The 13989-nt window shown below is 42.9% G+C and overlaps 1 protein-coding gene across 1 annotated transcript; it reads right to left on the bottom strand.

The window, feature by feature from the left end:
• Positions 1 to 807: 807 nt before the first annotated feature.
• Positions 808 to 12824, bottom strand: LOC118076922 (proteinase-activated receptor 1-like). Its single transcript, XM_060280251.2, has 2 exons — positions 12603 to 12824; positions 808 to 5488 (listed from the first exon to the last, which is right to left on the bottom strand). Exons 1-2 carry the CDS (start codon positions 12688 to 12690, stop codon positions 4293 to 4295), a joined length of 1284 nt encoding a protein of 427 aa, XP_060136234.2. The 5' UTR covers positions 12691 to 12824; the 3' UTR covers positions 808 to 4292.
• Between the last annotated feature and the right edge of the window lie 1165 nt (positions 12825 to 13989).

Here is a 13989-nt window from a genome sequence, read left to right as displayed (position 1 = left end):
AGCCTAGATCTTACAGCATAGTCATCTCAAGAGGGGCTTCTTCCCCACAGCAATGCAGCACCTTTCATCATGGTTATCACTGGCTAGCTATGTGAACCTGCCTTGGTTTGTGATCCTAAACTGAATGGCTCTTCTGGGTTTCAGTCAGGGGAGATTTCCAGCCCTGGGACCGAACCACCTGGGAGCTTATGCATACAAAGCCTGTGAAGTAGGCGTGCAATGGAAGTGATATTTTAAAAAGCACACGTAAAGTAGCAGTATTGGATAATTGCTGCCTATGGATTCAGCATTTTGGAGCAGAGCGATCCTACCGCAGGGGGAGATTCATGGTGGCATTACCACTATTTCCTAAACCATATCAGCTAGGGCAGGCCAGGGCAAAGGAATGAACCATGTCATGCCTTAGGCCATTGCAGCTTTTGCCTGGGGGAAACAAGGGAGCCTAGCAGCCTGAAGAACCTTGATTGGCCTGACACGCTGCCAAACTGTACTTTTTCAGTTCCTCTACCATAGACACCACAAAGACCATAGATTGCCCCTTCTTTGTAGTTTAGCCTTCTTGTCACCGAACAATAATGCAAGACCAAAATGGCTGATTCCTACAAACTGTCACAGTTACTTGTTTCAAACATTTAAAAATATTATCTTTGTTGCTGTGGGATACGGATAGAAGATTAGTTTTAAGCAACCTGACTGAAGCTTTTGGAATATTCAAGGTTTACATGTTTCAGAGCAGTGAAAATATATCAGGCTGGATGTCATGTATGACAAACTTGTATCATGGCATAGGTTTTGACACACAACAAATGAAGCAGATAAAAAGTTTTTTATTAGTGCAGGTTAACTCAATTTTCAAACATAATAATAAACATATGTCTATCAACATTATAGTTTTAAGAAAGCAAATACCATAATTTATTTGGTTAATATGAATATATAATAATATAACTTCCAAAATTATGAAATATTTACACATTTTACTTATGTTTGTACATCAATAAAATTAAAAATGTATGGTTAAATTACTTTACATTAAATGTATTTTGATAGGTATTTGACCCAGGAAGAAAATAGAAGTCAATACTGGGTCATATCCAATGTCAGTCCAGCTCAGAGTAGACCCATTGAAAATAATGGACATGAAAGACTTAGGTCCACTATTTTCAATGTGTACACTCTGAGTATAACTTAGTTGGCCACAACCATTAATATTCTTCCTATAACAGGTATTTCCTCCTATATCAAACCCAGCTAAATACCCTTTTACATCTTTTCACACACAAAAATGGAAAACAATACAACAATGCAATACATCCCAAATAAAATTGTTAGAATGCTGTGAATACCTGCTGACAGATTAGCAGACACTTCTTCTCAGTTTTAAAATGCTGCTTCAGATTATGAGTTTTAGGATATAAGCCTATATCTACTTGTTTAAGAGCATCGGTAATTGAAATCAATAGGACTTACTTTTGAGTAGACAAGTAGTAGTTTTACTTCTCTCGTTTGGTAATTATATTATCCACACTTAAACAAAATGTATGTTTAGAATGTTTAGATGTTGCTCCAGCAGAGGCAACTGTTGATGGAAGAGAAAGGCATGCAAATTTTGCTGATTTTCGCAGTCTCCGGCACTACCCAAAAATCTGTTCTGAAGGTTTGGGAGAGCATCCAGAGTAGGTTTTTCATAATTATGGCTATAGAAGGGAGGGAGGGAGAATGGGCAAAAAGTGTCCCCTTGCCTCTTCCATTAATGGATGGTTCTGTTGGATCAATGCTTTTGCACTCAGTAGATGCAACACTTTGCTTTTTTGTTACATTAGAAACCCTATGGGATTCTAGAGTAGAAACTTACTACAGTTTCTGTGTTAAATGAATGCATCAATTAAAAACCTAAATTCAACTGATAATGAAAGTAAAAGTAATTTATGTAAAGACAAGTCATATTTAATTCATTTTGATGTCCTAGGGCTCACTTGTAATTTTCAATTACTGAGTGTGGGTTAATTCGATTTCTATAATGTTGCAGCGCCTCAGTCTGTTTTTTAAATGCGTTTCACACACATGATCAAGGTATGACACATTTTAGGAAAAAACGAAGCTACAGAATAACTAAATCATCTGTGGAGACGTGCCCACCAAAAGCAAAGACCTGGTGAAAATACATTCTAAACAGGATACTTGGAGTTTCACTCTATTTTAAAAAGTAGAAACACATGTTCAGTATAAGACTTACAGTGGAACCAGCTCAAAATAAATATGCCAGCATAACTTTTCTCTGATTCTTCAAATATTTGGACATCTCCAAACTACTTGGTTGACAGTGTGATCTAGTCCATGTTAAACCACATTAATAGAATGTAACTAGGCTATTCAATGCATAGTTGTGATGGGTACACAGTAACACCAACTAGCAACCATTTCTGGCTAGTTATAACTTTTTGCTTCTACTCATGGAAGGATAACTATGTTCATGGAAATAGCCCTTTTATAAAGTACTGTGTCTCTTTGTAAAAGAGCAAAAGGTCAGGATGCAAGCCAATTTGTTCTGTAAAATCAATATCCAGGTCTCAATCATGAGTCAAAAGTCCATTGTTTATATTCAACAGAACAGTAAAAAGGCTTATCATGACTTGAACTTTGTGTGACAACACCAAATTGCAAATATTGACTCATTTGTCTTTTAAGGAAATCTTTCAGTTTCTAGCTTCTAAGGCAGCCAAAATATGTAGAGCAAAATAATGAAATATGCAGAATGCATTTCAGAAGGCTCAACCATATACTACAAAGTAGAAAAGTGGTGTTAAAAAAAGACCACTGATTCATTTAATTTCAGGAATCATCAACTAAATATATCTTTAGTTATAAGGTCATTAGGCAGCTTTGAATGAAATCAGTGTCTCTTAGCATCCAAAGCCAATTTGTAAATGGAAACAGTGATTTCGTTCAGAGGGCTACTATAACCAGGCCTATCCTAGCCATAGAGGCTAGTGGCGCGGTGCACCACGGTGCCGGGCGCTGGAGGGCGCCAGGAAAGTGGTCTGGGGGCCACGGCTCAGCGACGGCGAGCCGGGCGCACAGCGGGGCGGGCAAGGGGGCTCCTGAGCTTGCGCAGAGTGCCCTTTCTCTCTCTCGGCCTGGCTGGCCTGGCTCTGCCCCTCCCGTGCCAGCCACGTGTGGTGATTGGCTGCGTGGCGGCGTCACCCTTCGCGATGGGGTCTCCGGCTTGCCTCTCGGTGGGCTGCCCCTCAGGCGCTGCCGCCTGCCCACCCGGCCGCCCTCCCACTCACCCTGCTCCTTGCCTCCTTCCCGCCCGCTCGCCGTGGGTTCGAGTCCCAGCCTCAACTTGGTGGGTTGGGGGCATGAGGAGGATGAGAGGCTGGGCGCTGCGCGGCACCTCCCCCCCCAGCAGAGGCCTCCGTGCTGGAGGAGGAGGTGCTGGCGCCCCGGAGGATGACCAGGCAGCTCGGCCCACCCGCTGCGACGCCCCTGAGCCCACCCCGCCCTTGGTGCCCGCCCCGCCCATGCCATGTCCCTCCTCTGCATCCACGGTGAGTGGGGGGGCAGAGGGACCTTTGCGCCACAGCGCTCGATGTGGTTAAGACGGGCCTGACTATAACGTGGCAAACAATGCATAAAAGTTTGAAGTCTGTTTAACAGTTTGTAGATTTTAGTTGTTGGAGGTTTTCAGCCATAAGTGATCTATTTATAACATTGTCTGTAGAATCACATTAATACTTCTCTCTCTCTCTCTCTCTCTCTCTCTCTCTCTCTCTCTCTCTCTCTCTCTCTCTCTCTCTGTGTGTGTGTGTGTGTGTCACATAAACAGGGATGCAGTACATATCTGGGTAAATTGTTTCAACACCTCCTTGAGTCTTTATCTTCCCTCCCCATAGCCTACATCCTTTTTAATGACAGGTTATCTGTTAACAAACATGCAGGTAGGTAGCCGTGTTGGTCCGAGTCGAAACAAAATAAAAAAATTCCTTCAGTAGCACCTTAAAGAAAACTTAGTTGGTCTATAAGGTGCTACTGAAGGAATTTTTTTATTTTGTTAACAAACATGTTAACCATGTGAAAAATGTGATATGGCTATTCTTCAGTAAAATAGTTTAAATATATAGCTATATAAATAATAAGTGCACAAAATGTACTTTTGTCCACAAAACAATATGAGTTGTAGCAAATGTTTGTCATAGTAAGAACAGACCCACTGAAATTCATGGACGTAACTATTTGGTTCCATTAATTTCAGTTAGTCTACTTTGAACAAAACTTAGCTGATTGCAACCCTATGTTAATAGCTTCCTGTAGACACTGTTACCAAGTGTACTGGTGCAAGTAGCCCTTCTACTGGTCCTAGTCATTAATTGGCCACTGGTACTGGTACTGCAGGATTCAGAGGTCTTTTTACAGCAAAAAAGATGGATAAGGTGTCGCTGACATTCAGAAGAGGTGTAATAATAGATCAAAGGATCAATGCAGCAACTTATACTGCTAGTACAGACACAGATGAGATAGGCAAAGTAGATATTCCCCAAGTAGTTTTTGTAAGAAAAGCTGATGTAGTGAATTAACAAAAAGACATTGGTTGGACCAAAGCACATAATAAAAATGGAGAAAACAGCTACAGACAATAACAAAGCCCGTGTTTTCTTGCTCTGCTTTGCAGCAACATTGGAAGAGCTGAGACTCCGAATGATACACACATAGCAAACGGCAGAAACAATTAATGGCACAAAAAAGAAAAGAGAAGAGAAAACGGTGAAAAAAATAAGGTAATAGCCTTTAAGATCATCATTGTTTGACACATCATGACACGTTGTGATGTTTAACTGAGGGATTCTTTGGGTTTGTTCATTGATTAGCAGAGGTATCACCCCAGCTATTGCTACAAGCCAGATGGCAAGACAGACCACAAAGGCACGCCTTCGCGTGCGCCATGACAGAGACTGCATTGGGTACACCACTGCTAGGAAACGGTCCATGCTTATCACCATCATCAGCAGGATAGAGCAGTACATGTTGCAGTAGAAGGTAGCAGTGACAAAACGACACATTTCAGGTCCAAATGCCCAATTGTTCCCAGAAAAATGGTAGGCAATCTTAAAAGGAAGCACACTCACGAAGAGAACATCCGCAGAAGCCAGGTTGAGCATGTACACCGCAGCTGGCTTTTTCACCTTCATTTTTATCAGGAACACAAGAATTGCCATGACGTTCAGAGGAAGACTCAGCATGACAACTAAGGTATAAACTGATGGAACAAAAACGGTCAGCCATCCACTAGTCAGGTACTCCTTGATATCTCCAGAGATCCGTTCAGTTGGCAGCATTCGTGTTTCTCCACGGAATATACTTTCATTGATAGAACCCGATCCCATTTCTGAATTGCTTTCAGTGTCATCGTCTCCCAATGGGATTTTTTCAAATTCTTCTTCTGCTGAATAGAAGGAAAAGGTTTTTGGTCCAATCTGAGCGAAAGATCCTAGAAAATGAAGTTCATGGTTATTAAGCATATTAGGCAACATATTTAGCAGAAAATACTTTTCCGAAGTAAAATTGTTTTGGGGACTAGAAAAAGGCACACCGTATTCACTGCCTTTTCCATTTTTCAAATATCTTGTACAATTAGCATGTTACTTCCTTTATACTACCTTTTCATTCCCCACTCCCTGTGTTTATGATGGATGCTTTAAAGTAATTTACATTCTGTTATTTATAATAGATCTTGTCTGCACCTATTAAGATGGCATTAACATATAAAACAGGGTTTCCTATTCATCACATTTGAAATTTGAACAACAGCAGATACAAACCCTCTTATTCACTGAATATTCATCAGATACTTTCCCAGACTATTTAAATATATGTTTCAATGCAATACTTTTCAAATTCCAAAAGTATTTTTCTTGATTATCAAGTGAAACTTTAGAATCATAGAATCATAGAGTTGGAAGAGACCACAAGGGCCATCCAATCCAACCCCCTGCCAAGCAGGAAACACCATCAAAGCATTCTTGACATATGCCTGTCAAGCCTCTGCTTAAAGACCTCCAAAGAAGGAGACTCCACCACACTCCTTGGCAGCAAATTGCACTGCCGAACAGCTCTTACTTTCAGGAAGTTGTTCCTAATGTTTACTTTGCCGAAAATCATGGACTTTCCCTTGCCTCAGTAAGGTAAAGATAGCCAATTGGATTTTCAAACCTCCTTTAGATAAGGCACAATTCTTATTACATGGAATGTTCGTTCTGGGTTAACATCTACCTGATAGCCCATGTTGTATTGGGCTATATTCTGAAAGGCTTGCTCATATTTCACTGCTTGAATATCACATCAAAGAATTGGAGTGCTATGATAAGAGAACTCAGAATGATTTTGTTTCTATATTCCCCTTAAAACTGCCCAATGTTGTTCCAGTATACAACACTTTGAGCCTGTAGGTTTTCTTCAGACAGGTTGGAGAGAACCTGGTACTAATTGTGTCACCCACAACAATGACTTATCTTTTAATTCCTACCCATTTCTTAGACAAAACAACTCTTAAAGTTTTTGGTGTCCAGTTTCATGCTTAAAGAAATAATTAGTAATAACAATAACAACAACAAAGTGTATATTACACAGGAAACTAGTCCTTTAAAAATCATTTCAGATATATTCTGAGCCCAACTGCACAGCCTTCACAGCTCACAGCCTTCACCTGCACACTGTCCGAGGAGGTCCCCTAGAGCAGTTTTCAGGGGACCTGGAGCTATAGGGGGAAGGAGCGATCACCTCACTCCTTTCTTCCACTATGAGCACAGCTCCATCACTAATATGGATCCAATCATTTATGACTTCAGAAAAGAACTACTGTGGTAGATGATCCAAGATGTCATTTGTGAAGAACTATAAAATGTCCGTGGCACATGGAAAGTAACTGATGATGAAGTTTGTTCCCCAGGGGATGTACACTTTAGGCTGTCTACTAACCCAGTGCCCGTCAAGCTACTGAAAAGGCATGACAGGAAAGATCATTTAGACTACTGATTGGAATGGCATTCACAGTACAAAAGAATGGATCAAAGATCATGTGACTTCTCATCAGCCTCAAAGTGTTTTTGCACTGCTAAACAAACTCCATATTCTGTAGACTGTGCTTTGGTTATTCAGCATTATTCACAAATAAGGAAGAACAGAAGAGCTGGAAACATCAACTTGAGTGGGATTTTCTTCCATATAGGGCTTTCATATCCTAAAACATCAGTTGTTCCAAATGCTCCTAAACATACTGATTTTATGAGGCTTACTAAAGTGAGTGTTGTTAGGATAAAGATACGTAATAGAGAGTGACACATATCTATTGTTTGTGCAACAAGCATGAAAAAAAAATGTTGCTATTGAAGTTTAAACCTCGACACAGATATCTCTTAAATCAATTTTAAATAAAGCACTATTGTGACTTAATTTGACATACCCTTTCACTTTATGCTCAAATTTGACACATGATCACAGTCCAGACTTGGTTACTCCAAAACCATGATTAATTGTGCTCAACATAAACAACAGTCTCTGCCTAGTATGTAGAGTCAAATGAAGATTAGAAATTGACACATCCCTCTAAGCAGATTTTGTAACTTAAAATGCATTTACTTTCAATTACTCCCAATATTAAACCTTCCTGATGTATCTCTCAAGAAAGATATCTTTGAAGAACACCAACAGTCACTTAATACTTATTTTAAGTGAACAGTTCCAACAGCTGTAAAAAAATACAGCTGTTAGAAGACAGACCCAAGGCCATGACCGCTATTCATGACTGCATTTGGTGCAGAAGCATCTTTCAGAAAATGTCAAAGTCTGCAGATGCTGGTTAGGTGAATGGAGTTGTGGTGCTTACAGCACAAAGCTTTTGTGGTTGAGGCATAAGAGAAGAAAGACTGAGTCATTCACCACATCCAGCCACTAAGGGACATATTCTATCAAACAAATTAAGTACTAATTTTCACCTACCTGGTTGGAAGTGCCATCCAGTCTTAGTCTGTCTGTCTGTCTGTCTGTCTGTCTGTCTGTCTGTCTGTCTGTCTGTCTCTCTCTCTCTCTCTCTCTCTCTCTCTCTCACACACACACACACACACACAACACCTTGGTGACAAAGTGCCTCTCTCAGTTGCTCTAGCTGTTTGTGTTTCAAAGAGACACCTGTTAACATTTCCTACCCCTTTTGTACTGCTTTTAAGCTTACCATTGCATTTGTGTGGCAGTTTCTTAATCCCCCATATACTGCATTTGCATGGTGGTAGTGTTGCTTCTTCAACACATCTTGATTTAGGCCCTTACCTGGTGGTGGGTCTCAATTCACCAGCAGAAGACCAAGGCATGAGGTAAGAGAGCCAGTATAAGTCAAATAGTGTTGTGTTGCCTAGTAGTTGGAATCGTAATCCTCAAGCTGCAAAGTCTATTTGCAGGCAGCTGAAGATTATTTCTCTCTGATTACAGATCATTATTGAATTACAATTATATAACTATCAGCTCCTTCTGTTAATTTAACTCTGTGCCCTTCTGCGCATACACCCAAACTTGAGCAGGCGGGGGCAGGGCGCATGTTCTGGGGGGGCGTGCTGCTCACGGGGGCGGGGTGTGTGGTGTGCTGCCCATGGGGGCGTGGCGCCCAGCGCGGGCGGGACGGACAGCCACGATGGCACCCTCAGGATTGCGCTGCCCGGGGCGGAGCGCCTCTATCGCCCCCTTCTTCCTACGCTCCTGCTTGGAAGAAGCGGACCATTTGCATCCCTTCCAGTCGGTATTCAGGCCTCATCATGAGACTGAAACTGCCTTGGTTGCACTGGTTGATGATCTCTGGTGGGCTAGGGACAAAGGTGAGAGCTGTTTCCTAGTCCTGCTGGATCTCTCAGCGGCTTTTGACACCATCAACCATAACATCTTTTTGGACCGTCTAGAGGGGTTGGCAACTGGGGGCACTGTTATACAGTGGTTCTGCTCCTTCCTCCTGGGCTGTGTTTAGAAAGTGGTTGTGGGGGATGAGTGTTCAGACCCCTGGGCTCTCACTTGTGGGGTGCCTCAGGGTTCTATCCTCTCTCCCATGCTTTTCAACATATACATGCAGCCGTTTGGAGAGATCATCAGGGGGTTTGGGCTGGGTGTTCATCAGTATGCAGATGATACCCAGCTCTACTTCTCTTTCAAATCAGAACCAGTGAAGGTGGTGAAGGTCCTGTGTGAGTGTCTGGAGGCGGTTGGAGGATGGATGGCGCCTAACAGATTGAGGTTGAATCCTGACAAGACAGAAGTACAGTGGTACCTCAGGTTACAGATGCTTCAGGTTACAGACTCTGCTAACCCAGAAATAGTACCTCTGGTTAAGAACTTTGCTTCAGGAAATCGTGTGGCGGCGGTGCAGCAGCAGGAGGCCCCATTAGCTAAAGTGGTACTTCAGGTTAAGAACAGTTTCAGGTTAAGAACAGATCTCCGGAACGAATTAAGTTCTTAACCCGAGGTACTACTGTACTGTTTTGGGGGGACAGGAGGTGGGCAGGTGTGGAGGACTCTCTGGTCCTGAATGGGGTAACTGTGCCCCTGAAGGACCAGGTGCGCAGCCTGGAAGTCATTTTGGACTCACAGCTGTCCATGGAGGTGCAGGTCAATTCTGTGTCCAGGGCAGCTGTTTATCAGCTCCATCTGGTACGCAGGCTGAGACCCTACCTGCCCGCAGACTGTCTTGCCAGAGTGGTGCATGCTCTAGTTATCTCTTGCTTGGACTACTGCAGTGCACTCTATGTACTGCACACCTTTGAAGGTGACCTGGAAACTACAACTAATCCAGAATGCAGCAGCTAGACTGGTGACTGGGAGCTGCCACCAAGACCACGTAACACCAGTATTGAAAGACCTACATTGGCTCCCTGTATGTTTCTGAGCACAATTCAAAGTGTTGGTGCTGACCTTTAAAGCCCTAAACAGCCTCGGCCCAGTATACCTGAAGGAGCATTTCCACCCCTATCGTTCTGCCCAGACACTGAGGTCCAGTGCCAAAGGCCTTCTGACGGTTCCCTCGCTGTGAGAAGCCAACTTACAGGGAACCAGGCAGAGGGCCTTCTTGGTAGTGGCACCCGCCCTGTGGAACACCCTCCCACCAGATGTCAAAGAGAAAAACAACTACCAGCCTTTTAGAAGAAATCTGAAGGCAGCCCTGTTTAGGGAAGCTTTTAATGTTTAATAGATTATTGTATTTTATAGAAGCTGCCCAGAGTGGCTGGGGAAACCCAGCCAGATGGGCGGGGTATAAATAATAATAATTATAACATCTTGTTAACAAGACACACAGACTGGCGCTTATAGTTTAAAAGTATTCATCCAACATGTATTTTTTTTGTCATGGGAATCACAAGCAGAATTACAACCAAGTGGTGGGGAAACAATAGGAAGTTACAGTGGTACCTTGGTTTACAAACTTAATCCGTTCCAGAAGTCCGTTCTTAAACCAAAGTGTTCTTAAACCAAGGTGTGCTTCTCATTCCCATAGCAGTGGGGGACTCAATTTAGAAATGGAACACACTCAACAGGAAGCAAAACATGTTCTTATTCCAAGGCAAAGTTCACAAACTAAAACACCTACTTCCACGTTTGCAGCGTTCTTAATCCAAGTTGTTCATAAACTAAGCTGTTTTTAAACCAAGGTACCACTGTACTCTTTTTATTCTTGTATTATCCACAGTTGATATCCAAAAGGGGAAACTTTAAATTTAACACATGAAGTTCCTCTTTCTCATAAGTTTAACAACAAACTAACCTTGAAGTAAAAAATAACAACCATCTAGATAGATAATAAAACACTGGTGGTAATGTTCAATTTGATCCACATTTCCCCTGTTCTGTTAATGGTGATAAGCAAATGACTCACTCAGCGTTTTAGGTCAACATACTGTCTATCTGTCAGCAATGTAAAATATATAGCAACAATGGAGGAAGATAAACAACCAGCGAGATTCCCTCTTCCCTACACTGCTGTACTTTCTGACAACAAAGAAAGAGAATGGATCACAAAGTTCCTTTGCAATAAATCCAGGCAGTAAAAACTCCCCCATGAACTTACTTTTTCAAGTTGTCAAAACACAAGACAAATGGCAAACATTTGATCTGTTAAGGCAACTATTTGCTTATGTGTAGAAATATCAAAAAAACACTTCCTAAGGCAAGTAATACCGCTTTTCCTGATTAAAATAAATCATACATGGTTTATAAGCTATAACAATTCAGAAAGAAGTTACTCATAGAAAGAAAGCAAACAATGACTCTCAGGTTCTGTAACTTTCACATTCCATATCTTTATATTTTATTCATTAAATTTCCATACCGCCCTTCATATATGACATCACAGGGTGGTTTACAATATAAAAACACAAAAGTACATAGCATAGTGACAAACAAAAATAATAATTCCCCCTGCAGTTTAAAAGACCATAGATTGTTTAATTAGCCAAATGCTTGGGAGGAGACAAATGCTTTTTGCTTGGCACTTAAAGATATGTATTGAAGGCGCAGGCCAACATCATTGGGGAGAGCATTCCACAAACAGGGAGCCACTGTAGAAAAGGCCAGTTCTCCTGACCTCTCATGGAGGAAGCATGCAGGGGGGAAAAGGACTCAGATTGTTTCATATATATTTTTTACTGTACAGGTGCATTGGACTGTTATACTAAAAACTGGTTGTTCATCTCCCACTGACCTTAATGATATTTAAGCAATCTAAGAGAAATCCTAAAAAGCTAAAAGTAACCACGCAACTATGAAGGTGCTCCCCAACAACCAACAAAACTTTCTGTTCTGTGAGAGTTGCATATCCCCATTTATTACTCAGTCAAGTGTTCAAACGCTACGCCTTCTTGCCTGTAAAGAAATCGTATTGAACTCAACGGCACCCACAGGATTGCGCTGAGAGAGAGAGAGAGAGAGAGAGAGAGAGAGAGAGAGAGAGAGAGAGAGAGAGAGAGAGAGAGAGAAGGCGGTAAAGAGCCCCCTCCCCACCCAGGGTCGCCTCTCCGGCAGCTTGGCGGCAGTGGCGTCAACAACCCAGGCATCCTGTAACATGATCCAGGAAAGAATACCGGGTAAGGCGAATCGAAGTATCAAAGGCATTCCTGCAGCCAGCTTTGTTCTGTCAGAAGGATTTACTTTTACATATTGCACGCGCGCCTCTGCTTCCTCTCTCTCCGGGAGCCGAGCGAGAGGCTGCCTTTGGCTCCCCGGGAAAAGGACACATAGAAAGAGCGCCGCAGAATCAGGCCAGTGGCCCACCTAGTCCCGCATCCCCTTCCCGAGTGCTTACCCCAACCCGAAACACATTTTATTGGCTGTGTGCCATTCACACCAATGGAACTCGAGTATGGATTAGTACTTGTAATTCAATCGGACGCGACTTCCTGGAAGCGCCCCGAGCAGAAGGGTCTCTCTCGCCCCCCCCCCGCAGCAGCCCCGGGATGGTGTCCTCCGAAACATGGCTGAGCTGCCTCCCCGCCTTCCTCCTCCTCCTCCTCCCAGTGAGCGACCACCCAAAACTTGGCTCCCCTCTGGCGGGAGAGAGCCCCGTCGTCGCCACCTACCGTTTCCCGACGACGGAAGGCAGAGCAGGGGACACACCAGCACCGCGCTACAGCCCAGCAGCAAAAGCGAGACCGGCGAGTGCCCCATGGCCGCCTCACCGGGCAAAAGCACCGAGCTCGCGGGCGCAAAGGGGGCAGCTCCTGCCGTCGCCTCCGAAGTCTCCCCGGGCTGCTGTGTGTGACCGCAGGCGGAGGAGCGAGGAAGCGCGCTAAGTGTGGCGGAGGCGGCCTGAGGGGAGAGTCACCGCCCCAAAGGCGGAGGAGCTCTGAAGGGAATCCGCCCTCCAGTGTCGAGCGCCCTTTCACCGCCTTTACTTCTGATGGTTTTTAAGGGAGATAAATAAAATGCAAAAGCCACAAAGAGGCATAAATAATAGAAGCCAATAATAACCCAGAGCTAATATTTGGTCTCTAATGTGCTACTGGAAGGAATTTTTTTATTTTGTTTTGTGAATTATCATTAGAATACATAGTTGTGTCTACTGAGCCCATTTTTTTTTTACAATTCCTCCCTGCTACGTTATAATATACACACCTATAACTCAGAATAACACTTCATGCACCCGAGAAAGTGCACAGAAGTCCTCAAAAGCTTATCCCATAATTCAGTGGTTCCCATTTGGTGGTCCAGGAACCCCAGGAGGTCCATGTTCTGTGGCACCATTCACATGACAAAAATATCAACATTTTCAAGTCCATGGCTTGAAAAAACGGGGTTCACAGTCCGTAGGTAATTGGGAACCACTGTCATAATTTATGTACAGTGTTGGTCCTTGAAGGTGTCACACAAGGCTTGTTTTTGCTGCAAAAGACAAACAGGGCTACTCTCTGGAAAATGGTTCAATGTTTAATCAAAGCAGCTCTGCAAAATAAAAAAAGTTCTTTGTCCAGTATCTTAAAAACAAGAAGATATGTGCCAAAAGAGCATCTTTGGGGAGAATATTCCATAATTGGAGAGCCACCACTGAAAATGTCCTCTGTGGCCATTACTAGCATCTCAAAAGACAGAGGTACTGTATTGTCCCGAATATAAGCCACATCTGAATATAAGTCACACCTTTAAAATTCAAGGGGGGGAGGGAGAAAAAAATGCAATACCCGAATATAAGGCACTCCATTAAAATTTCACAGGCACTCACATCTATTCTGTTTCACTGTATGTCTGTTTCAGCAGCGATATTGTAAAAGCCAATTTTTGTAAGGTCATGAATTTAAGCCACTGTATTCAGGCCAATACGGTACTACAGGAGTCTCTCAACATCTTAATGTCCCTACCCTATATAGAGACAAGCTACCTTGGTCCTAAGTCATGAAGGCCAAAACCTTACTGTATCATTCTTTAAAGATCACATCAGATCCATTTGTACCCCTGTTCAATACTGATCTG

Source organism: Zootoca vivipara, chromosome 10, assembly GCF_965207765.1.
Source record: "Zootoca vivipara chromosome 10, rZooViv2.hap1.1, whole genome shotgun sequence".
NCBI classification, from domain to species: domain Eukaryota; kingdom Metazoa; phylum Chordata; class Lepidosauria; order Squamata; family Lacertidae; genus Zootoca; species Zootoca vivipara.
Note: the sequence above shows the minus strand (reverse complement) of the source record. Positions and strands in the feature narration are given on the sequence as shown.